The sequence below is a fragment of the Vigna unguiculata genome, chromosome 3, assembly GCF_037176805.1.
Source record: "Vigna unguiculata cultivar grain cowpea cultivar isolate G323 ecotype 2 chromosome 3, ASM3717680v1, whole genome shotgun sequence".
NCBI lineage: Eukaryota > Viridiplantae > Streptophyta > Magnoliopsida > Fabales > Fabaceae > Vigna > Vigna unguiculata.
Window position 1 is genome coordinate 20,840,768 of NC_140794.1, and position 27,102 is coordinate 20,867,869.

General features: G+C 34.4%; 2 protein-coding genes across 2 annotated transcripts; one reads left to right on the forward strand and one right to left on the reverse strand.

Annotated features, from left to right (window-relative positions):
* Positions 1 to 4,121: 4,121 nt before the first annotated feature.
* Positions 4,122 to 4,895, reverse strand: LOC114176779 (large ribosomal subunit protein eL38z/eL38y-like). Its single transcript, XM_028061940.2, has 3 exons — positions 4,716 to 4,895; positions 4,430 to 4,613; positions 4,122 to 4,338 (listed from the first exon to the last, which is right to left on the reverse strand). The coding sequence occupies exons 1-3, from the start codon at positions 4,806 to 4,808 to the stop codon at positions 4,316 to 4,318; spliced, it is 300 nt and encodes a 99-aa protein (XP_027917741.1). The 5' UTR covers positions 4,809 to 4,895; the 3' UTR covers positions 4,122 to 4,315.
* Positions 4,896 to 25,643: 20,748 nt separating this feature from the next.
* On the forward strand, positions 25,644 to 26,685 carry LOC114175138 (uncharacterized). The gene is made up of 2 exons (XM_028059906.1): positions 25,644 to 26,199; positions 26,630 to 26,685. The coding sequence occupies exons 1-2, from the start codon at positions 25,644 to 25,646 to the stop codon at positions 26,683 to 26,685; spliced, it is 612 nt and encodes a 203-aa protein (XP_027915707.1).
* Positions 26,686 to 27,102: the final 417 nt, after the last annotated feature.

The following is a 27,102-nucleotide window of genomic DNA, read 5'->3' on the forward strand; positions in this document are numbered from 1 at the left end:
TACACGTTTGAATTGCTTTTTCTATTTTGATTTCTAAGCTTTTCTCTCTCTCTGTTTTCTTTTTTTTTTTGTTATTTTCTTGACATAACCAAATCATTTTTTTTGTTTTTTCACACCTTTGTTGAGTTTTTTAAATTTAATTGAACCACCAACTGGACAAATTAGCTGCAAAAATTATATTATCCCTTTATATGAGGATGAACCTTATGATAATTTTGAAAGAAATTTTCATTTTACTTTTTAAAGCTCAAAATGGGTAGTAAAAGATGATTACTTTTATTTTTATTGTATAAAGAAATATGGTCACACATATCTCAAATCAAGATTGATTCATGTTTTCACAAGTTAACCTTTGTTAGTTTTGTTGTTTTTAGCTTTCTTTGTATTATTTTTTTTTGTCTTATTTTTGCCTAAACTGTTCTTTTGAATTTTCAGTCTTGTAAAATTTTCTATTTTGTTTTCGTTCATTTGTTTCTTTTGATTTCTTTTTTTTTCAAAGACTTGGCAATTGACAATCATTCAAAGACACATGTCTCTTCCATGATGATCCCCCATGAAAAATGAATGTAATGTTTATGATAGAAAGGTGATGGAAAATAGAATGGGTTTCAACAATTTCATATATGCAAATTAGATAAATAATTCTAAAGCATAAATATCAAACATTATTTTTATTTATTGATCAAATACTAACATGAAATGCCTTCGACACATCATAAAAAGTTAACATAATTGGGTTAAAAGAACTATATTCATTCATTTTTAAAGTTTAGAGACCAAAATGTATCAAAGTTTTGAACAAGGACGAATTCTAATTTCGAGTCAAAGTTCAGGGACTAAAATAATACTTAACATTTTTTTTTCTCACCTTGTATAAGAACAATTCCAAGAATTTAGTAATGAAAAGAATGGAAAGTAATTAAATTTGAATTTATTGTGGTATAATTCCATTTTGTTTTTCAAAATTTTATATAGATGCATGTTATTATGAAAGGTAGGATGATGATACCAAATGTTACAATGAATTATGCATATGCAAATGTATTATGAAAATGAGCATGAGAGTGCATGTTATGCTTTATGCAAGATGACATATGGATGCATGTTATGTATTTGAAACTATATGTGGAACCATGAATGAAGACAAAATGTGAATGTAGTGCATGTTTGTGCCTCTGAGGAAACTTATTCCCATGATATGTTGATGTGAATGTAATTAAAGAAACACCAAGCATGTTATGCAATTGATTGACAAAGCTAAATGAGATATAATGCATGCATGCGCCTCAAGAGGCGTTTATTCACATGAAAGTGCTGATAAAGCGCCTCAAGAGGCGTTTATTCACATGAAAGTGCTGATAAAGAATGAAATGTGTTTATTAATATGTACAAGAAAATATGAGGGGTAATGGATCTTGAAGTCTTCCTTTTTCGCCTTAGCATAGGTTCAAAACATTTTCCATAACTGTTGGGAGCCAACAAGATGTGGGAGTACTAATGAAGTAAACATACTTTAGTTGAGGTTCTCAAAATGACTAGTTGAGAAGTAATTTACCATGGCTCTACTAAACAAATATTAGCTCTACTAAACAAATACCTCTAACTCTATGTTACTAAGACTTTGGTATAAGGTCTTTGTAATGTTATGCACAAAGTGTGTATTTGCGAAGGGAGAATTATGCCAAAAGGATATTGTTTTTCTAAATTTTTATTTTTTTAAGAAAAATAATAAAAGATTGTACAATAGAAACAATATGTTTTTTTTTACCCTACAAGAATTTAGTCTCGCTCCAACATATACATATTTTATTCGTAATAAAAAGATTACAATGAAAAATCTAAATTTATGTAGTTCTAAAAAACTCTTTGGAAAATTTTTAATTTCTTTTCTAGGAACCATATGTATTTCTATTTATAATGAAAAATCAAGAATTACATAATTTTTAAAAGAAAACATAGTTCGAATGTTGATTTGATTTGTTTAATTTTGAAATTTTTTATAAGTTAGAATTATTTGAAAATAAGTATATTACAATCTAAGATATTGTACAAACATAAAAAAGAATGTTATGTATTAATAGTATTGGATTGATTTGATATAATTACTCATATGATTGATTTGTTAGAATTACTCAAATAATTAATTACTCTTATTTTGAGATTTAAATATTTGTATTAACTATTTAATTTATATCATTTATGGATTATATTTTGTATCTACAAATAGAAGTATTCTCACACTGAAAATTTGCTCTTCATTCTTTCTTCTTCCTTCTATTCATGATGCTCCAACCAACTATTTAAGTCTTAATGAGAGCATTTAGTCTCTAAGGACAATTTTCTATGTTTTAATCCAGACTCTTTCTAATTTTTTTTTCATTTATAACGTTATCTTATATTTGAAATTGTGATAAGAACGATTTGACTTTTATTATTATTTTTATTATGATGATTGTTATTATTGATATTTTTATTTTTATTTTAGGTACTAATTCTAAACATGTCAAACATTGTAAAATTTGTATTTGTGGTCTTTTGATATTACCAAAAAATTACTTATATTGAATATTAAATGTTAAAAATCATTTAGATACAATAAATCTTGATAATACCAATAAAAACATAAATAAAACATTTAAACAATTAATTTGTGCATACAACAACAACATTGTAAAAAGATATTTCATAAATATTCTAAATTTATTTCATGTGTTCTTGTGACTTAACAAAAGAATGTCCATTGATCGTCATAATGATCATGAATGTTGTGATAAAAAAAAAATTCAAGTAAACATTTTATCACTAGAAGTGAAACAATAATGTAAAAAGTGAAAAAAAAATAATGTCAAATAAGATAAAAGTATATATTATTATTTCAATAATAAATATGGGATATCATTAGGAACAAGGAAAAAAATGAAATACAAAGTATAGTAAATAAACAATAGAGAATGTAAGTCCTAAAATAAAACAAAAGGGGAATAAGGGGTTAGAGGAATGAACGTGTATGGTGGAAGGAGTAAACTGTGATCCAGCCCAAACAAAATAATAATGGTGTCGAGGTGCGGAATTAACAAATATGTGAATGCATGAAGTCAAATAACAAAATAAAGGGACAGCATAAGATAACCCAAAACATGACATTGGGGGTGACAAGGAAAAATTGGGGTGCACAAAGGAAAGATGTCCCATCCCACACTCCTCCACCTTCTTCATTCACTCGCGCGGGGCTAACTCTCCGTCCCGAAATCCAAACCAAGGCGTCGCCGGCAATTCCCATTCATCTTCCTAAACAGTTATTTCATCCCTTTTTATTTTTAGATTTTTCTAAAAACAAGTTTTATTTACTTGAGTGTTCAATGAATAACAAAATAAAAACAATAAATCAAATAAAAGAAAGAAAAACTTTAAATGCATGTATTTTTAATAAATTTTAAAAATATATTAAAAAATTGAGACTTAAATATTGACTTGTTTGAAAAAAGTAATAATTAAAGCATGTACAGTCCGATAAAATCTTAACAAATATAATTGTAATTTACTCAAAAAATATAATGATAATGTCAATTAAAAAGATATTCTTGTAAGGCTTCAAAAGCAGTAGACTTAAACAATGCTTACTGTATTCTTATGGAAACCAGGGTACTCACTTGAGCCCCCCCGGCTATATTAGAACATTTTTTTTCTTAAACTAACCTTATCCAACTTTATAATGTATCTTGATGCCAAATTAGTGGTTCAAACTCCGATCCACCGGATCAACCATCAACCATGACATGAGTTTGAACCACAAAAATGTCTACAATACCATTCTATAATTTTAGTTCACCACAAATCATTTGAAATTAATTATTATTCTTAAAAACCTCTTAGAAACTACTAAAATTAACTATATAATGTAAAAGTTAAAACCAAATATGTACGTCTGTAGCATTTCAAAGCTAAGAGAACTAAAACAATCACCCTGAGTGTACCATTGCATAGCGAACAACTATCAATCTAAGAAATCATTATACAAAGTGTCCAATACCACACAATGACAATAACAGGCGAATTAACTCGATTTTCCTTAATAAAAAATTAGTATGATTCTTTAAGCCAAACAAATAGTGTAAGCAAAATAACCAATATAAACCACAGATTTAATTTACGGGTAATTCAATTGAATTGTGCTGAAAATACCAAAATTCCACAATTCACAGCAAAAATTAAAGCAACCAAGTCCTCGTAACAATTACCAGAATACAAAACCAAGCTACAAATCCAGAACACGAAGGGACCAAAACAGATATTAATGCCGCCGCACTGAGTACCTTTACAGGTCTTGAACACTCAAACCTGGAAATTACATATAATTTTCACATTCACAATCACAATTCCAAAATATTGAATAAAATAAAGCATGGTTAATCGATTGTGTGTAACTAACCAGGAGGAAGAGATTGCTTCAATTTATCGGCTTTCTCAGGATCAAAGACACAAAGCGTGTACAAATACTTGGAACATCGAACCTTGAACTTAACCACATCTCTGCTTCTCTTGATTTTCACCGACCTCGCATCCTTCCTCCGCGCCGTCAGAAGGAAATCCTTAATCTCGTGGATCTGCTTAGGCTGTAATGTCACGCCAGGTCAACACAAACAACATTATTCATCGGATTTCACATGAATAAACATTCTACAGAGCAGAGAACAAGAAAACGAAATTGCAATTACCATTGTGACTTGCGTTTTGAGAGTGCCGACGGCCGAAGAAACACAGTTATTTGGGCGCCTCTTCAATAAGTAGAGGTCGGGGTCGCAATTCATTCCACTTAGGTAAACCCTAGAATATCAATCCTCGGGATTGCACTGGACCCCAAGCCCAAACCATTCTGCCACTATAACAATGGCCCAAATGTGATAATCCATTTTTTTAATCAAACTATGGAAAATAAAAGTGCGTCCACACTGCACAACTATTTTTTCAGGACTATTTCTGTACTTTTTTACTCCCACAAAATATAAAAAATGTTCCTAATATATTTTCTAAACTAAATCATTTAAAAAGATTTTGATTATAAATTGCATATAATTTCAATTTACACATTTTTGAATTACATAAAGTGGGATACTTTTACTTACAGAATGTGACTATTTTAAATTACATATTTATAAATAGTTTTTTATTGTATAATTTGAAAAATCCGTGAATTACATATTTTGGAATCAAATTGAATCAAGCGGTGTGATAGAAATATGTTAGTTATTTTTTATATTAAGAAAGGGATAATTTTAATCAAAAGTGATGATAGTTAAAGAAGTTTTAATTATTAAATTTATAAATTTGTGCTTCTTAATTAATTAATATTTCTTTCAATAACATAAAATCAGTTAAAACATGTCCTTTATTAGTTGTAGAAAATTTTACAAATTTTGTAACCAGTTTGTAAATTTTTTTTTCATTAGTTATAGATTTTACATTTCATCTCAAAATATTTACTTTTATTTATTATTTATATAGACACTTTAATTAATTTATAATATTTTTTATTTATTAACTTTTATACATTTTTCAGTATATTATATGGACGATAGTATAAAAACGTGTGAAGGCAAACGAGGTAATACTGTAACGTCTCATTTAATAGATAAATCTAATTAAATAAAGCATCGCATAGTTTATAATATCCGAAGGGGCATGACACTTAAAGTGTAAGGATCTTTTACAGTCATCCAAATATACCCAAAAAGAGAACTAAGGCACACCACAATGCCATTGACAAAACAGAATGTGAAAGTTTGACAGTTGATCAAATACATAGGCAACAGTGCCCACAAAGAGTACTTGAAGGAACGGGATCCGACCATAGCCTGGCTACACTGTAGAGTTTCTATCACCTTGATGACCACTAGGGATTTCCACATCTGCTCACATCAATAAATTGATGATCATTGCAAAACGGAAAACCACACCCAAGACACACAAGCAAACAGAAAGGGTAAGCTAGAGTATAAATCATTTTAACATGTTATGGCATACAAATACTTAAAAATAGATCATAAACATGCAACAAGATAGGCAAACAATCATGTGATAGCAAACAAGCAGGACTCTAAGACTCAATTATCCAGATACATATAGTCTGTCGGATTCATTGGATGCTTGCACTTGTGGTGGCCTCTACTGCTCTGCAGAGCCATTATCAATGGGTTTCACCCTACCACGCATAAGGTTAGCCTTCAAACATCTAAGGTCATTATCCTGCCAAAGACTAGGGCTTTCTGCTACTCTCACCACTTGAGTCAGTCCGCTCTACGTGAGACTAACTGACTCTTTAGAGTTTCAGGATGCAATCCTTACTTGAATCCTTGCGTAATTATATACACTAAGGCACCACCACGAAACCTTACTAAGAGGTTCGTGGAATTACGTCCATCACATAAGGCACCACCACGAAGTGTCACCAAGAGGTTCATGAAATTACGTCCATCACATATGGCACCACCATGAGATCTCATCGAGAGGTTCATGGAATTACGTCCAACTCATACCATAGCCATGTCTCACTAACCAACCACAGATTTATCATGCATACCTATCTCATGCCAATATACAACCAATCCAGTAATAATGATTCACGCACTTATTCATACCCAGCTCATCAATTATAGTCCATAAATAATATAATACATGCATATTCACACACTTCATACTTTAAATAGGGTAATCCAATCACTTATGTGACCAACAACCAAAAACAGAGAAGAACAACACTAGAGCACGTCCCTGCCCAATTCTCGCTCAAGCTGGAAGCACTTGCTCAGGCGAGAGAGGCTCTCTTGCTCAGGCGAGCCCTTTTCGCCTAGGCGAGGGCTCAAATAGTGGAACAGTGGGGTTTTCACGTTTTCTCGCTTAGGCGAGACCTCCTTGCTTGAGCGAGATGACTTCTTGCTCAAAACTATAGCTCGTCCCCTAAGCGACAACTCACGCAAAATCCTTGACTGACATGAGTATCAACCTCTCCAGGTATCATGAGTATATGTCTCTCCAGGTTACAATGAGTTTTACCTCTCTAGTTATCCTTCTCAATCTCCTCTTGAGTTAGAGAACTCTCAATTACAAATAACAATAACAATCTATCATGCAAAAGATTACAATCACACTCATATAGTATAATCCATTATGTGAAGGATATTGCAATGTGTGTGTGTATATATATATATATATATATATATATATATATATATATATATATATATATATATATATATATATATATATATATGAGATTTTGAGTAAAGCCTAGACAATGGTCCAAATCTATTGTTATGATTGAATGTGTTGCATGTGAACTATTGGGTAGTATTTCCAAGGGGAAATTACTATTGTTGTATTGCTAGAAAGAGTATTGATTATGGATTCGAGGAGATTATCTTTACTCGGTTAGTTATTTGACTCAAGTATAGAAAAATAACTAAGTGGTGAGACTTAAATGAGGCTCTTATGGTTTGAGAGGAGGTATATATAAAATAAGAACCATGTGTTTCATATTGATAATAGGTACTTAACCTATCATATAAGAGGACTTAGTTCCTTTGGTGAGTAGAACTTGTGTGCAAGGTGTAGCCCATAAATTTGCTGATGATTCGTATGTGATAGAGACCGTACCCCACCAAATTAAAACACTTAAAATGCAGTATATGAAAGTGAACCAAGTCGTCTCCCAACGACCAATAATTTCATTTAAAGCTTCAATTTTCATATGAACACAACAATAACACAGGGGGGTTTGGCAGACAAATTTAGAATGCTAATCAATAGATTAAATTGAATGCGACAGTGATTAAAACCGTATTGACATCCTTGATTCAAACACTATTTCACTTATCATAGGCCACCAAATTAACACCAACTTTGCCTTATCTCAATCCACTAGATAATAATTCACTAAGCGAAAATTACAATCCAGCTTCATTATGCAATTAAGCAATGCACACATCCTTAAATTCGTGACACCCAAGCTACATACATTAAGCATGAACGTATCTTAACCCAAACGTATGCAATTACTCTATAAATTAAGCATCAACAGATTCACCACATGCATTCCACGAATTCAGAACAAAGACATGGCAGATTTCACAAAACAAGCACAACCTCAAAGCTTCATTGCATTTTTCATCAAGGAGTCAATACACGAATTTAGCTAGACATGGAAATGAGCAATTAAACACTTCAATTCTGGAATCACAAAAAACAGAACCAAAAACCCTAACTTTTGAATTCTGAAAACGCAAATCAAGAACAAAAGAGAGATTTCAAAGCTTCAATGGAATGCAAAAATGGTGCTATGATATATAAATCTAAAAACTCCATCAATGGGTGTTGTTCCAAGTCAACAAAATCCACAAAATGAGCTGCCCAATGTAGAAAACGAAATCAAAACGCAAAACCCTCAATGGGTGTTGTCAAATGTGCATAAAAACGGTAAAAAATGAGGCAAAAACGTGAAAAACTACAAGGTGCACTACCATGGAAGCTTGGAGAGCGAAAATGGAGGTTGGAGAAAGGTAGAAGATGAAGTGTGCGGTTGGTGCATGGATTTGCAGAATTATTTACAAAATTGCCATTATGATTTGCAGAATTACAAAAATGCCACTCATAGACCTCTAATGTTGGCCCATTCACTCAAATGACGTGGAAATGATGTGGAAATGATGTGGCAACTCTCTTCAACTGAATATTGATGTCCAAGCTCCAAAATTGCTTCACCCAAATACCTAAAAATAATTAAAAACAAAAATTAGGCCAAATAATGTGAAATTAGTCCAAATTTGGAACAGTGGCCCAATGAAGCCCAACAGATGAAAAACACTATAAAGATGAACAATTAGGCACTGAACAACTGTCAAATGGTTACACAAAGGCTAATGAAATAGAAGAAAATAATGACTCATCAGTATGATAGGTTCAAAATCTCATATAATCAAATTCATTACCTTTAATCTTGCATAAGTAGCTCATGATATCATGTAGAAAATTCATGTTAGTGATTGGTGTACGCGCATGATGAAATGTATGGCTTTTGATGGAACATATGATTGTGTTGTTATTATGTGTTCATTCTTATGTTACCTTACCCTATGTGTTATGTTTGTGTGGTTTCTGTTATGATCTTGTGCATGGCATGAGAGCAAATAATACTGCAGGTGAAAATGTACAACATTAGACGATTAATGATGCTCCTTACTTGTAGGACAATTTTGTATACATGTACTCAAAATTTTATAATCCTTTGGACAAATTTTTTTATTGTAAATTTTATTTAGTATTGTTTTGTAAAACTTTCAGTCTTTGGAAGAATGTAAATATTTGTGTATGCATATAAAGCTTTCAATAATATTATGATAGCATGGTAGACAATATGCTATGATACGTACAACATATTTATTTTTATTAAACGATCTACTAGAGGCTATTCGGGAGACAATTAACTAGAAGTATTATATGCGTAATGTGACACGTGAATGAGGTGTTACAACACATGTGAGTACATTGACTTGTTAAACTACCTTTGGTACTAGTGAAGCACAATGCACTGTAATAGTTTAATATATCCTTGATGGGATAAGCTCCTCTAATGAATCCAGCCCAAGCCCATTTCAAGGCCTAATACAAAAATAAGGCCTAAGCCCAAATAAAGGCCCAATCACTAGAGGAATGCTTAAGAAGATTCAAAATGCTAGCAATGGTCAAGATCCATCAAGGCCCAATGGAATCAAGCTACCTTTCAAATGGGTTAAGGAAGATATTAAAATCTAGATGAACATTTGAGTGCATATGCAAATTTGCCAATGTAATTGGGCCATCCTTTGTAAATATTTGTTGCTTTGAGTAATTGGATCAAAAATTCACCAAAGCATTGTTTAATTAGGCTCACGACCTCATTAAACAAGCTTTGGCCGAATAGGTGTCTAAAAAGCATGTCACACATAACACATTGAGCACATGTTGAAGTGTGGAAGGTGTGACTTGCCACATGGCACTTGATCCACCAAATAAGTAGATCTAGATCATTAAAAGAATGTTTGCTTTTAGTGTCCAAAAAATGGTGTCGGATGGTGTTTGGACGCATAAAGCATCAGCTTAACCCACACAACATCGACTCTAATAATAAAAATTATTTAAAAGCAAAAATATCAATTCTCATCTGCTTTGGTAAAATGGAAAATATTATTAATTATACATATCGTCGGTCTAGCTAACGAAAAACATTGAAATCGTTGGCGTCGGATGACCGACGTATTTAAAATGCAATTGTTTGCGGCAGATGGCCCACATATATCCTTCAAAAATTAATAAAATAATTTTTTATTAGGTTAACTTTTCCCCCTTTCACTTCTCGTTTTCATTTTCACTTTTCCCCATCTGCTTTCACTTTTCCCCCTTTGCATTTTCACCTTTCAGTTCTCACTTTTACTTTCATTGTGCATTCGAGTGAGTATTCTCTTGAACGAACGCAAAGAGTGAGTCGCATTGGAACAGCCCACGAGCACAACTTCTCTTAGGACTAAAACTTGAGTATTCTCCGACGAGCCCTTTTCTGTGCGACATACGACGAGGTTCATTCTTCTCCGATGAGTGGCGAGCTTAGCTCTGGGAGCTTCTTTCTGTGCAAAAAATAGGGAAACTACAAACAGAGTTTCAAGAGAGTTTATTCCAGCCCCTTTCTCTGCGAACAATGGAACTTGGACATTGGAAGGGTTTGGGTTTGCACCAGGTGGATTCATTGAAATCCCTTTTACTGCATTAAGTTCATTTGGGTGGATATTTTTTTGGTTTAAGAATTTTAGGTGGAGGGGAAGGATTATTGGAGCTGAAATCATGAAGTTAAGGTGCGTGGTGCTGCGATTGAAGGTGGTCCTGACTGTTGGGGTGAAGTAGACACTTGGAGTGGAGGTTATAGTTGTGTTGGCAGCAACACAAGGTCAGCTTTTTTTTTGTATGACTAATTTTATTTGATGGGTGCTTTAGATTGTTTTTATTTTCCCTGTATGATAGATTATTTAGAAGAGTTGGAAGGTTGTGTTAGTGGGTTCTATTTTAGCTTCCCAGTAAATATCTCTTTATTAAATAAAAGCCCTAGAGTTAAAGTAAATGAAGAACCTTGAGTAGAGACCTCAACTAACTTTTTCTGCTAACAGTTGGATGTTTATATGCCCTTTTTTCTTTAAAAATTGGTGTGTTTTTCTTGCATATAATGTAAAATACAAAATCCATGATTGAATAATTAGATAACCCATGGAGCTGAATTGACACCGAATTACTGCAACCTGTCTTTCTTTCAGTATAATGTTCTAAGAGTCTTTGACTTTATCTTTTACTAATAAGACTCCTGGATAGTTTATAACTAATAGTGTGATTTGTGGTTGTTTGAGTGCACCAAAAGATGGATTGTTTATTAGCATGCTCGTAAAGTTTTTTCACTTGGAAATTTTTTTGACTTGTTCTTATGAAAGATTATTTATAGAATAAGGTAAATGATTGGATTAAAATTTGTGATTATTATATATCCATCACAGACGGGGCCACAATTTTTTCAATGCAATATGAGATTATGGTGGACATACTTCAAGAAGAATTGAGTTTGATGAAGCAACAATTAACCATGTTGGAGAAATAGCTACAAACACTTCAACAGGCACCAGTCGCGTGCATTCGCATTATGAGGAAGACTCAGATGATTAGCCCGTTCCTTAAAAATGGTACATCTTTGTTTTTGTTCAAATTGCATATACATTTTCTAAAAATTTACTTTCTTAATTATATTATAGGATACTAATAAAGTGGCTTTAGACATTAATCTCTTACATTTTAGTTTTTCATTTTTCAGGTTTTAGTGCAATCTTTCTCTCTTCCATGGTGAATTGTGGCTTGGAGGTGGCTGCTATTAGGTTTTATAGGATAAGTAGGAAAACTTAGAATGAAATGCAACTCTGACTGTAATGATAATATTAGGACTTTTTGTGTGAGCGTAATGACAATATTAAGACTTTTTGTGTGATTGTAATGTGATTTTGGACTCATGGGCACATGTGATCTTGGACTCATGGACTTTTGTGTGACTTTAATTTGTCCAAATTAAAGTCACAATGTACTTAGATTTTATGTTTGTAATTTCAGTTCTAAATGAATGAAATGATATCCTGGATTGTTGGAATGTTGGATTGTTTGAAATGTATCTGGATGTAGGTTCTAGCAGTGGATTCTAGTAGTGGGTTCTCAAAATGGATGCAATTTTGTGTATAGGATGTAACTGGAAACAGACATTTCATTTCAAATTTAGCAGGTATTTGCGTCGGTCAAACCCACGTTAGGCCGACGCCAACTATTAAAATTACAATTGTTTGCGTCGGTCTAACCCACGCACAACCCCTACTTTCAGATTTTTAATTCAATCATGTGTTGGCTTAACCTACGCACATAAAGTTATTTCAATGTTTCGTGGGCTTAACCCACGCAAAGCCCACACAAAAATGAGAAGATACGTTGAATTATCCACGTTTGCGTTGTCCTGATCGACAATTTTTTTTTTAATTTTTAATCTTTTTCTAGTGTTCGTATATTCTTTATTAGTTTTCGTCGGTTGAGTCGACAATAAATGTGCAACAAAGGTTCGTCACTGTTTAGTCGACGCAAACAAGCTTTGCATCGAGGAAATAGGCGTGGTCATGTTCCCGTCGTTGGACCGATGCCTTCATCCCCTTCTCGTCAGATTTACGCTGGTGCGTCTGTTTTTGTTTGATGAAAAAATAGTAAATTCTTGTAGTGGATATAGATCTAGAAAGAATTCAGCACATGTCATAAACTTAGCCTAACTTAGCCTAGCTGAATTTTTCCTTCTCCTTAGGCTATATAAGAGAGCTCTCATTCATTGTGTAAAGGTTACTCTTAATTTGAATGGTAAATGCATTGATGTTGAGAGCACTCCACACATTTGCCTTATTGAGAGTCATGAGATCTAGGAATCTCCTTAGATCTCCTCTACCCTCCTTCCTCTATGATAGCTTCTTCTTCCTAGAACTTCATCTCCACCACACCATACCATAGCTCAATGGTCTTCAAAATTGCTTGCATTCCCTTTTCGTTTTTGATCTTGCTTACATGTTGTTAAGTCATGTTTCTTACTTTCTTGTCATTAAAATCTCAATTTAAACGGTTCTTTTGTGTTCATAAGTGTTGAATTTCTGGTGCAACTCATAAAAGAATGAATCATTTGATGATGCTAGTGGATGTTTAGCACTGCTTCAGTCAAGTTTAATCCATTTTCACCATTGGAATGTGCTTAGTAGTGTATTAGATGTCCTTTCTTTACTCTTACTTAAAGATTAGATCATTTTTCAAGTTCATACATTTGAATTCTCTTAAGAACATCTCCCATTTTCAAATTGTAAAACTGCACCAGTTTTTCATCATTTCCACTGATGGCACACTCTCTGTTTTTGCTCTCGCCTGAACTCATACCTACACCAAAATTCAATCTAATTGTTGCCTCTAAAAGCTAACATCTGGACGAAAAAGAAAGAATCACTCAAAACGATTAAGAAATGAATCCATAATCGATCAAACAATTTGAGGCATGAATTCAAGTTTTTGGGTCTGGCAGTGTTCGAAAATCATTGTTTCAAGTGCAGTTTTTGGTGTTTTAGTGCATTGTTTTGAGCTTTATTAATTGTTCATGCATGGCTTCGTTTAATGCTCCATAATTCCTTGTGTGTGCCTTGCTAAAATTGTGATTTAAATCACTCATTCTTGGATCACAAGTGTAAGGAGCATAGAAGCCATTGCTTGTTCAAACTTTTTTTCAGTTTTTCTATTCCATTTTAGTGTTATTCTAAGTTCCTTTTTTTTTGTACTAACCTTTATTTCTTGTCTTAATTTCTTGATTGTCAATCCTTGGAAGTCTTTTCGTCATGTTCCATCTTAATTCTCTTTGAGTTTAGTATTTCATTCTTAGCTTTTCTTACTTTAATTCTTTACCTTTTCAAACTTGTTGGCTGTCGACTTTTCATTGTGATATGGTGTTCAAGTTCTTTGAATGAGTTCTATCATGGAGGTAGCATCTTAGGAGGTGGAGATTAAGTAGATTCATTAGCTTAATTGCTCTCTTACTACTACATATTCGTTCTTTAGTAACATAAAATGTTACTAATATAATTTATACCACATGTTACGTATACCCTATGTTACTAATAAATATTAGTGAAATTTTTATGTATCAATTGAGACATTTATAAAAATGTTACTAGATACCTTTAGTAACATTTATTTAATAAAAATGTAACATTTTAAAAAAGTTACTAAATCCTTTTAGTTATAATTTTTTATAAATGAGTAACATTATAAAAATGTTACTAAAAATCTTTGGTAACATTTTTTTGAAATAAAGAGACATTTTTAAATTGTTACTAATAAAATTTAGTGATTTTTTTGCTTAAGGCAACATTATAAAATGTCACTAATATAAATAGTCACACCAACATTTTTTTACCAATTGATCTCTTGTAGTTATAAAAAAATTTGATTTTAATTTTTATAGATAAATTCTTTAGAATTTCTACAACTATTTGTATCCCTTCTCTAGTTATTTTTAGTTCTTACCGTAAATAATCAAAGATTTCACCTTATTATAATATATTATGTTACTTAATGATAATTCAAAAAAATAGAAAGAATAAAAAAACAAATAGTATACCATATTTTTGAGAAATTATCTTAGACTAAACAAATACACACATTTATTTCTCAAACTTGATGATAATTCAGACGTATAGAGGGAGTAAAAAAACTAATAATCTTTAATGATATATTCCTGAGCATTTCGTCATTGTTAACTATTATTATTCAAACACAAATAGACAAAACAACCAAATCATCTAGACTTTAACAAAAACCATCTACCACCTTCCATAATTAACTTCTTTATTAATGACTTTTATGATCACAATCAAAGAAGTCCTGAGATTATTCTTAACTCCACCCTACTATTTTGCTTGCAAAAATGAGTAAAATGAGAGATTATGTATACTTGCAACTAAAATTGTTATTTTCAAAACAACCGACCATATAAGATATTCACAGTCAATCAATATAAATACAATCTAGTTCTTTCTTACAACCAAAAAAAGGCAATGAGTTTATCGTAATGTAAAAGTGAAGTATGATGAAACTCATATAAGTGACTTTAAATCTCACTTTTTTCCTTCTTGTATACTCAAAATCAAATTGTTTTGCGAAATATCTTTTGAAACAGAATCCTATTAAAATTTGTTGTATCTAATATAAAACATTCACACCTTATTCAAGTCACTCCTTCGGCTCATTTGCATGTAACAATGTATGTGAACTATCTAGCAACTGTAAATAAAGATAATTAGCATTGATAAATTGGTATAACAAATACATACATGTTTTTAACAGAAACTATTACTATCATTTACTAAAAGACTTAGAGTAAACTTACACTTGTGAGATTTCTCTTGTTTCAATTTATTCAAGTCAGTCCGTCAAAATGAACTTTAGGTTTCCGCTCTCTTTTTCCTATTTCTTTTCCTTGAACAACACTACTCAGATAAAGTTCATTAACAAACAATCAATATAACAAAACAAAAAATGGAAACAAAAACTACTTATATAGAACCAACAAAAAAATAAATAAAATGAGAAATTACACCAAGGTAGTTTTCTTTTGCGTTTAGTTGCTGCATTGAAATGAGACTCTAATTCTTGATTCAAATATCATAAATAAGAAGCTCAATTAATATTAAATTTCTTAAGAATGAATAAAAGGCATCAATAATTAGATCACTAGTTCCGCACAACTAACAGAAAATTAGATAAAGAGAGAAATGAAATACCTGAACAACCACATCCTCTTTATTCAAATTTGAAAGCATTACTTCTGGAGCACAACTTGGGATTTGAGTAAAAACGATTTTGAAGTTGTTTAGAAACTCAACTTACATTGCTTCCAGTTGCTCTTTTAGCTTGTTTTCAACTTGCTCAAAAACTACTTATATAGAACCAACAAAAAAATAAATAAAATGAGAAATTACACCAATAACCCTTCTTTTAATGTACTCAAAGGTAGTTTTCTTTTGCGTTTAGTTGCTGCATTGAAATGAGACTCTAATTCTTGATTCAAATATCATAAATAAGAAGCTCAATTAATATTAAATTTCTTAAGAATGAATAAAAGACATCAATAATTAATGTAAGCATCAATAAATATAGCTTGATAAATGCCAACAGGTTGGCCTAGGACATTAAGTTTAACTAGTAAACGCTCATCATATCTCAAGCCATGAATCTTGAGACATTTGGTAGGACCTTTTTTTCTCTTACTAGTAGAACCTGTTAATTAAGTATAAATTAAGAAATAACATCTTATTACATATATAATAAATTACTACATACTTGAATGAACAAAAAGAAATAACTAACTAATGTAGTGGAGTGTTGGAGTTTGACTAGGTCTTGATGCAATTTCTTCCAACTCATCAAGGATTTCAACCATAGAACCACTTGTAAATGACACTTTAACATTCTTGGCCAGCAATGATGGTTTTTCTTTCTCACCACTAGCCATAAATCTACTTGACTTTGAAATTTTATGTTCAAAATAACCAATAGACAAAAAAGAATATGCATATAACTTGGTACATTAAAAACAACACAACAAGTTGCCAAAATAGCATAAGTGCACAAAAGTCTAGTTGAGCAAACTTTTAGGCAACAAGCTGAGGTATTTTTAGCTGAAAAACAATTGAACATCAAAAATCACATTAAGTTCTCGGATGGCATCAATTTTTATATTAAAGTACACAAACAATCAACTCCAAGTCAACCAAGAAGCTAAGGTTGCTTACCATTTGCCCGTTCCAAGATGGCCAAAATTCATACCAGAACAATGCACTTATTTGAAATATACAATATCAAAATTTATCCAATTAATCGCCAAAATCAAAGAATTATCATCAAGGTTAATCCAACAGTTGACAAAACTAAATAACTAATAAACAAATCAAAGTTGACCAAACAAATGCAATCTTCATAGGTATTAAAGTCTCCACTTCCCTACTTTCACTCTTTTTTGCCTTTACACCTACAACTTGGGAAGTGAGATTTTAGATTAAACTTTCCTACATTTGCATGTAGAATTTCGTCTAGACTTTGGAGATTCGACAAAATGTTGGAAAAACCTCAAAGCAATACAACCACAAATTAGATCTTAAAACATTAACTCTTCCCAACACAACAACTCAATTAGAACGAGAAAACCCTAATCAAAGGCAAACTATGGTGGTGAAAGATGAGTAAAGCCACTAAAAGAGTAGAATACAAAACCATTTCAAACCTAGTTGTTAGAAATAAAAATGGCGAAAAAATAGCATAACAAAACATGAGAGAGTGAAATTGAAACACGAACTAGTGGTTGAGGAAGAGGTCATCAAAACCAATGGTGATGAACTAAACTGCAACGAGAGATGAACGAAACTAGTGGCCACGAACGGTGAAAGTGATGAGAGCTAAGCGAGTGAGAAGAACGAAAGAGAGTAAACAAATGATAGAGAAGGAACAAAACACATTTTTATTATACAATACATTTTGTAATCGAAAACCACACTCACATTTCTTTATTCAAATGATATCATCAATTTATCTACGATAACATTTTTAAAAAATGTTACAATATTATTACTAATACTATTTATAGTAATATATTTAAAAAAAGTCAACATATAAAATTTATATTCAATAACATTTTTAATGATAAATATAATCAGAAAAATATAACTAAAATTAATAAATCTTATAATGAATGTTAATATATAAATATTAATATAACTAATAATTTATAATAACATTTATTTAAAATATAACTTAATATAATTTATAATAATATTTATTTAAAAACCTTACTATAATTTGTAAAATTGATCTACAATAACATTTTTAATATTTATGATAATAAAATCTTACTAAAGGTAAGGAGAATGTAGTAATCTACCATGACATTGTTAAAAGTGTTACAATATTAGGGTTAACATTTTTTATAGTAACATTTTTAAGAAAAATGTAACTATAATATATGTATAGTAACATTTTTAAGAAATGTTACCAAGTAAATGTCACTATAGTTAGGAAATGTAGTAGTTAAGTGTCTCTTTCATTTCTTTCCCTAAGTGAGTCTTGAACCATATTTTTTGTGAGAGAGTGCTAACTTATTTGCTTGGCATAATTGTTTTTCCTTGATTTGTGTACTGCAGGTTTATGTTGTTGTTTTGTGATTTTGGACATCCATTCTTCCTTGTTTGTGGTTATTCAAAGGTGACACATTAGTGCCTAAGCATTGGACATCAAGTGAGGCATTTAAAATCAACAAGAAGGCTTTTAGGTGCCTTCATTTTGACAGCATAATTGGTCTCAGTTTGTCCACAATTTTGGCCAGATTTGAGTTCCTTTAGAGGCACACTTTTGGAGTCCATCCACTCTTGTTTTAACCATTATTGTAATTCTTTGTTATATCTCCTTTTGAGCACTTTCTTTGGTACATTTGGAGCCACCTTTGCTTGTGAAAATTTGGACTAAAATGGCACCAAATTTTAAGGCTTATAGCTTTTGATTTGGTCTCATTTTACTAGCTTATCTTGGTCTTGAGTTGCCTCCATTTGTGCACCAAATTTGCTTTAATCTTTCCATTATAATTATGGCCTACTTAGCTGTCTTAGGAATATTTGTTCTGAGTGCTTTCTCAGGCCACATGGTCTAGATTTCTTGCTTTACGTTTAGTGGTTTGATTCAAGAGATCAAAGTCTCTAAAATCTTGCCATTTAGAGGTCTGTTTAGTGTTAATTTTCTTGTTCTCTTTGTGCTTCTTGAGTGTGTGTCACTTAGTCTCAAGTGACCTTACCATTTATAACTTGCACATTTGTGTGAACATTTGAGTAAGTAGCAAGAGCAACCTTGGAAAGGACAAGCTTTGGTACTTAAGAAGTCCAAGTGATTCACCTCGCTTACTTGGAGGTGAAATTGTGAAAGTTCATTTGCTACACTTTTTTTGTAAAGTGCTTAAATTTCTTAAGATCACCATAAGTACCAAGTCTCCTCCAAGAAAGAGAGTTACTTGTCAAAGTGGGCATCTCTCACAAAAAGATGACCATGATCCATCACAAGAGAATATCTTTTGTACAAGATATAACATTTTTGAAAATACACGTTTTGCCATCATGAACAGTGGATCTTCTTCTAATTGTTGTAGTACTAGATTGGTTGAAAAGTTGAATTTAGCTATGTTACCCTATCCTAAACATTACAAACTTTATGGCCTACATGAAGATAGGGATATCATAATTAAAAATCAAGTGAAGATACAATTTTCCATAGGGAAATATAAAGATGAAGTTTTATATGATATTGTTCCCATGAATAATTGTCACATTTTATTAGGAAGACTGTGGCATTTTGACAGACAAGTTATCCATAATGGTCTTTCTAACAAAATCACCTTCTATCAAAAGAAAAAGAAATTTGTCTTTCATCCTCTTACACCAACTCAGGTGGCTGCGGATCAAGTCCAAATGAAAATCAATAGGGAAAGAGACCAAAAAGAGAAAGAGGAGAAGGAAAGAAGAGATATAGAGGAAATGAAAGAACATGAAAAGACTATAAGAGAAAAGGAGGAGAGAGAAAAAGAAGAGCTTGAGAAGATGACGAAAGAGGAAGAAGAAATCCTTATAAAAAAAGGGCGTGTTACTGACGACACCTCCCACTCCAATCTTTACTTTTGTTGAGTTTTTCAAGCCAATTTTCCTTCCTATTATTTTTAACTCCTCACACGATTTTAAAAAATCATACTTTGAGTTAATGTTGCATCCTAGGTTTGAGTTAACTCAAACTACACAAAATTATTTTTGTCAACTAGGCCTTGTTAATCTTCAAGAAACTTTCAAATATACAAGAAGACCTTCTTCTTTTGTTCTCTACTTTGGATATACTTTTTCTTTTGTGCCGAAAATTGTTCAACTTTTGTTTAATAGTTGTCATTATAAGTTTGTACTTCATTTTTTTATCACTTCCATAAGTGGTAAAAGACCAAGAACAAACTCACTTAGTCAATAAAATAAGAAACTGACGGATGTGTTGTTTACAATCACGCCTTCTATACTTGGTCCTTTTCAAATACTCAAGAAGATTATTGACAATGCTTATCAAATAGATATTCCTTTTGAGTATGGTGTTCATTCCACTTTCAATATATCTGATTTGATTCCTTTTGTAGGATCTATGGATGATGAACATCAAGATTTGAGGACAAATCCTTTCCAAGGGGGAGGAGATGATGAATCCGACCCAAGCCCATTTCAAGGCCTAATACCAAAATAAGGCCCAAGCCCAAATAAAGGCCCAATAGCTAGAGAAATGCTTAAGAACATTCAAAATGCTAGTGATGGTCAAGATCCTTCAAGGCCCAATGGAATCAAGCTACCTTTCAAATGGGCTAAGGAAGATATTAAAATCTAGATGAACATTTGAGTGCATGTGCAAATTCGACCAATGTAATTGGGTCACCATTTGTAAATATTTGATGCTTTGAATAATTAGATCAAAAATTCACCAAAGCGTTGTTTAATTAGGCTCACGACCATATTAAACAAGCTTTGGCCGAATAGGTGCCTAGAAAGCATGCCACACTTAACACATTGAGCATATGTTGAAATGTGGAAGGTGTGATTTGCCACATGGCACTTGATCCACCAAATAAGGAGATCTAGATCTAGATCTAGAAAAAATTCGGCACACGTCATAAACTTAGCCTAACTGAATTCCTCCTTCTCCTTAGGCTAAATAAGAGAGCTCTCATGCAGGTTACTCTTAATTTGAATGGTAAATGCCTTGATGTTGAGTGCATTCCACACATTTGCCTTATTGAGAGTCATGAGAGCTAGGAATCTCCTTAGATCTACTCTAGCCTCCTTCCTCTAGGATAACTTCTTCTTTCTAAAACTTCATCTCCACCACACCATACCATAACTCAATGGCCTTCAACCTTGCTTCCATTCCATTTTCATTGCATCAAGGAGCTTCTCCTTCCAAAATCCGTGCAAGGAGATCCATCATCCTACAAGCTATATGACCCACGCCAATGGGAGACTCCCAAATGGGTGGTGGTTTATAAAAAACTTAATGGTGGTGGAAATATGATGCGCATATGGGGGTTTTGATGTGATGAGATCATGGCTCCCCTCCAAATTATATGACTCAAGCAAGGGGAATGGGCTATGAAGTGTTTGATGGTTCTCTCGAGAGGTTAGGCCAACTTTAGATAAGGTTGGCTAGAGGAGACCACATGGGATGCTCTAGCCTTAACTTATAAGACAAGTATGGTGACTCAAAATAATTTGGCGACATCACATTACATATCTCAAAGTTAAAATATATGAGGGGAGATACCTCTATTTATAGGCTAAGGCATTTCCGAAGTTTGTAGACTCAAAATCCTAAAAATCTCATCTTGGGCATTGATAATTTGCATTTTTCATGTTTTTATTTTTGTTTATTTTTATTCTTTTATTTTTATTTTATTATTATCTTTATAGATATTTTAGGTTTTATTTAATAAATTTAGAAAAGATAAATATTTGGTTTATATTTTGCAGATAAGTGAAAACCTCATAGATTTAGGAAGATTATCAACAGAATCAGTGAAATACTGAATATTAAAAGAATATCAACAAAATTAGATATCCACAAAGTTGGTTACTCAAATTACCAGACAAAATATTTGAAGAATATCTCAAAGATATATAGTTTTAGAAGATTAAAAGATATATATATATATATATATATATATATATATATATATATATATATATATATATATATATTTATTTATATATTTATATATCCAAGATATTAAAAGATCAAGTACTAAGTTGTAGGTCCAGTCCAATTTAAAAAATCTATAAATAAGGGGCTTGACAAAGGTGAAAAAACAACCCTCCTGGGAAATAAACACCCTTTTTTAGGAAAAACCCCTTTGGTGGAGAGAGGGAAAAATACACACTTGGAGAGAAAGAACTTGATATCTCTACAGTTGAAGGTAGAAGGGTATTCTAAAGGATAGAGACATTCAATTTCATCATCACTCTAGTATTCAGTATGCCTAGGAGTAAGTAACTCCCTCATTCACATGGGTTGGGTGTAATGTATTCCTAATTCTTTGTGAATTCTTCATTCAATATAATATTTTTACATAGTCTCTTATGTTTTATTCTTGTTTTAACTGCATGGTCTATGAATTTTGCACATACGAGAGTCCATATTAATCCAAAAGATAGTTTGGAAACCCAACTTATGAGTACTTTCCCGACAGTGTGAGGTACGCGAAGGAGGTGGAATTCCTCTAGTTGACCTAGGGAGGGAAGTGTGTAACTAAGTATGTTGAGAAGTTCAAGCACCTTTGTCGCTTCTACACTCTACCACTCGACGAAGAATGGAGATGTCGTAAGTTTGAAGAATGAAGTAGAAGGACAACGCTCTCAACAGTAGAGGGTTGGAGGACCGTTTGGGTCCAAACCGAGACATGAGAAGAGGAGGAGACCGTATGACAGACCTCCCCATCAGTCTCAGGGGTATAGGAGTTTTCCTACACAACAGGGTCGAGTGCAGTGCTTCCAGTGTGGAGGCTCGCATCTGAGGAGCTTATGCCCACGTATGGAGGGTTATCGCAGATGTAATAACTATGGCAAGGAAGGCCAGTTTGGCAAGGACTGCCCCACTCTTGCTAGGGCAGTGAAATGACCTCCAATTCAGACTCCTACCCAGCACCAGCAGAGGAACAGAGGCAACATGCCTCAGGCGACGGGCAAAGTTTACGCCATGACAGGAGCAAAAGCAACAACCTCAGGTAACCTTCTTATGGGGTATCGTGTGATTATTGGGGTGAAGTGTTGTGTTCTGTATGATTTTGGAGGGACACACTCCTTTGTGTTAGATGTTTATGTGAACTTGTGGTATCTACTCCGGCGTCGGGTTTGGTCAGGACATCGTCCTTGTGTGCTAGGTGTCCGGTGGAGGTAGAGGGACACAACTATAAAGTGAATCTGATTTGCTTACCTATACAGGAGTTAGAGGTGATCTTGGGGATAGATTGGCTCTCTGCCAATCACATTCTTATAGATTGCCGAGAAAAAAGGTTACTGTTTCCCGACTCAAAGGAGCCTAAGTTGGTATCATCTCAAAGGGTTATGAAGGAGTTGCAAGATGGCGTATAGTGTTACATAATTTTTACACACCTAGAGGTGGAGAAAGAATAAGGAACATCAGTTATACCAGTAGTGCACGAGTTTGAAGATGTGTTTCCAGAGGAAGTACCAGGGTTTCCTCCCAGTAGAGAGGTGGAGTTCTCTATTGACCTGGTGCCAAGAACCGGTCCAGTGTCGATGGCTCCATACCGTATGGCTCTGGCAGAGTTGGTGAAACTCAAGAAGCAGATAGAGGAGTACTGGGAAAGCAGTTCATCCGACCCAGTACTTCACCTTGGGGAGCACTAGTGTTGTTGGTGAAGAAGAAGGATGGGAGTTCACGTCTGTGTGTGGACTATTGGCAACTGAACAAATGACAATCAAGAATAAGTATCCCCTCCCGAGAATAGATGACCCGATGGATTAGTTGCATAGGTCATCGGTGTTCTCGAAGATAGATTTGCGGTTGGGATATCATCAAATATTAGTGAAGGCGGATGATGTGCAGAAGACGACCTTCAGGTCCCGATATGGCCACTACAAGTATGTGGTGATGCCCTTCGGTGTGACCAACGCTCCGGCTGTGTTTATGGACTACATGAACCGGATCTTCAGGCCCTTCTTGGATAAGTTCATTGTAGTCTTCATAGATGACATACTTATCTATTTCAGGACTCGGGAGGAACATGCAGAACACCTGAGGTTGGTGATTAGTGTTTTGAGAGAGAAGCAGTTGTATGCTAAATTGTCCAAGTGCGAGTTCTGGATGGATGAAGTGCAATTTCTGGGACATGTGATATCTGCTTAGGGGATAGCGGTGGATTCAACAAAGGTAGAGACAGTGGTAAAGTGGGAAAGTCCCAAGTCAGTAACGAAGATCAGGAGCTTTGTGGGTTTTGCTGGCTACTATAGGAGATTCATAGAAGGATTCTCCAAGATAGTGGCGCCTCTAACACAACTTACCCAAAAGGACTAACCTTTTACTTGGACGGATAAGTGCGAGAAAAGCTTAAAAGAGCTTAAGCGGAGGTTGACGAGTGCTCTAATCCTGGTGATTCCTGATGTTGGAAAATCCTTTGAGGTTTATTGTGATGTCTCTCATCTAGGGTTGGGTTATGAGTTGATGCAGGAGAAGAAGGTAGTGGCATATGCTTCGAGGCAACTCAAGGTGCATGAGAGAAACTACCCCACTCATGACCTAGAGTTAGCAGCCATCGTGTTCGCCTTGAAGATCTGGAGGCACTATCTTTATGGTGCTCAGTTTCGTGTGTTCAGTGATCACAAAAGCCTCAAGTACTTGTTTGATCAAAAGGAGATGAACATGAGGCAAATGAGGTGGATGGAATTTCTGAAGGACTATGATTTTGAACTGCTATACCATCTGAGGAAGGCAAATGTGGTAACAAATGCCTTGAGTAGGAAGACTATACATACTACACACCTTATGATCAAGGAGGTGGAACTGCTGGAGAAGTTCATGAATATGAAGTTGCAGGTGGAGCTGGAATCCGAATTCATTAGATGTAGTAACCTAACTATATCTAATGACTTCCTGGACTCAGTCAGAGAAAGACAGTTGTTGGATGTTAGTTTGAACAGAATAAGAGAGCAACTTGGGTCAAGTGAGGCAAAGGATTTTGCTTTGGGTAATGATGGCATACTGAGGTTCCATAGTAGGGTGTGTATACCCGATGATACTGAGGTAAAAAGGTTAATCCTTGAGAAAGGGCACAAGAGTCATCTTAGCTTGCATCTTGGCATGACTAAGATGTACCAAGATCTCAAGGAAACCTTCTGGTGGCAGGGAATGAAGAAAGATGTAGCTCAATTTGTATCATCCTGTTTGACATGTCAGAAGGCGAAGGTTGAGCATTAGAGACCTGGTGGGATCCTACAACCCTTGGAAATACTAGTGTGAAAATGAGATAACATCTCTATGAATTTTGTGACCCATTTGCCACGAACTTTTAGGGGGCATGACACCATCTGGGTTATAGTAAACCGATTGACCAAGACTGCTCATTTCTTAGCAATGAACCTGAGGATGTCTATGGCCAAGTTGGCCCAGCTATACATTAAGGAGACTGTGAGGTTGCACGGGATGCCTTCGAACATCGTTTCAGATAGAGATTCGCGGTTCACTTCCAGGTTTTGGCAGACGCTACAGAGTGCGTTGGGTAGTAAACTAACCATGAGTTCAGCTTACCATCCTAGACAGATGGTCAGTCTGAGAGAATGATCCAATCACTTGAGGATTTGTTGAGGACATGCGTGCTGGATCATCTGGGTGCTTGGGATGAAGTCCTATCTTTGATAGAGTTTACCTACAACAACAGTTTTCATGCGAGTATTGGCATGGCGCCATATGAAGCCCTTTATGGTAGAAAGTATAGAACCCCCCTATGTTGGTATCAAGATGGGGAAGCAGTACTTGTGGGACCAAAGTTGTTGGAACAAACTACTGAAAAGGTAAGAATGGTGAGAGATAGGATGCAGGCCTCTCAGAGTAGGCAGAAGGCTTATGCAGATCGTAGGAGGAGACCCTTGGAATTCGCGGCTAGAGATCATGTATTTTTGAGGGTGACCCGAACCACTGGTATGGGAAGGGCTCTCTGCTCAAGGAAGCTCTCTCCTAAGTTCCTTGGTCCCTATCAGATCTCGAGGAGGATTGGGCCAATGGCTTACGAGATTACTTTGCCTCCTCAGTTGGCAAACCTCCATTCGGTGTTCCACGTGTCACAGTTGAGGAAGTATGTCTTTGATCCATCTCATGTGTTAGAAGCTGAGGATGTTCAGATTACGGAGAATCTCACTATGGAAGTACCACCCGTGGCTTTAAAGGATAGCCGAGTAGAGGAACGTCGAGGAAAACCAGTCAATCTTGTCAAGGTCATCTGGGATCGGAGGACAGGTGACTCTACGTGGGAGTTAGAGGAGGATATGAGGAAGTCCCATCCGCATTTGTTTCCTTGGTATTTTTGAGGTCGAAATTTTTTGTTGTTGGGGAGAATGTAAGGCCCATTTATATTCTTTACCCTAATGTTTAAGGGTTGCCCCAATCTAATGGGCCTAAGGGCTGGCCCATAAGGTGTCCAAGGCCCCTAAGAAAGTCAAACCCTCTCAATTTGTCCTCACTTTGCAAAAACAGCACTCACTTCTCTCCCTTTTCCCTAAAACAGAGCTCTGCTAGGGTTAGGTTCCCGCTTGTTCGTGCTAGCTCTAAAGCTCACCTCGTCTCACGTAAGGTTGTCCTTGAACCGTACTCCTTCCATTCTGAGTTTGTTTTCGTGGTTTTTGTTAGGGTTCACAATAGTAACCCTGTTTCTATGTCGTTGTTCCAGTTCGTGAATCTGCTCCTGGAGCTACTAGGTTCTTTAGCTTAAGGGTCAAAGTCTAATATTAGCCTATTTCCAAGTAAGGGAAGCTAGGGTTTTGCCTGTTCTTCGATTTTATGCTTGCTTTAGTATCGTTTTATGTTATTATGGCTTATGTGATGTTGTGAGTGCTTGAAAAATGCTAAAACTCTGTTTGGTTGTGAATCCTTGGTTGTACACACAAGAACACTAGAGGACCCTGGTATTTTCGCCTAGACGAGCCAGACTCGCCCAAGCGAGAGCATTAGGGGTTTCTCCCTAGAGTTTACGCAAGTTGTCGCTCAGGCGACGAGCTCCTGATTTGAGCGAGAGCCATCTCGCTCAGGCGAGGAGGTCTCGCCCAAGCGAGAGAACGCGAATGCTACCTGTTCCTCTTTTCGAGTTCTCGCCTAGGGAAAGGGAGCTCACTTGAGTGAGGGAAAACTCTCACCTGAGCTAGA

What these genes read in the sequence shown, in the direction of transcription:
- LOC114176779 (XM_028061940.2), bottom strand. Translation starts at nt 4,808, where the DNA reads ATGAATTGCGACCCCGACCTCTACTTATTGAAGAGGCGCCCAAATAAC. An exon ending in TCAAAACGCAAGTCACAATG is followed by an intron (nt 4,614 to 4,715) that starts GTAATTGCAATT and finishes GTGACATTACAG; the next exon opens with CCTAAGCAGATCCACGAGAT. An exon ending in GAAGCAATCTCTTCCTCCTG is followed by an intron (nt 4,339 to 4,429) that starts GTTAGTTACACA and finishes TGTAATTTCCAG; the next exon opens with GTTTGAGTGTTCAAGACCTG.
- LOC114175138 (XM_028059906.1), top strand. Translation starts at nt 25,644, where the DNA reads ATGGCGCCATATGAAGCCCTTTATGGTAGAAAGTATAGAACCCCCCTA. An exon ending in CATCTGGGATCGGAGGACAG is followed by an intron (nt 26,200 to 26,629) that starts GTGACTCTACGT and finishes TCGTTGTTCCAG; the next exon opens with TTCGTGAATCTGCTCCTGGA.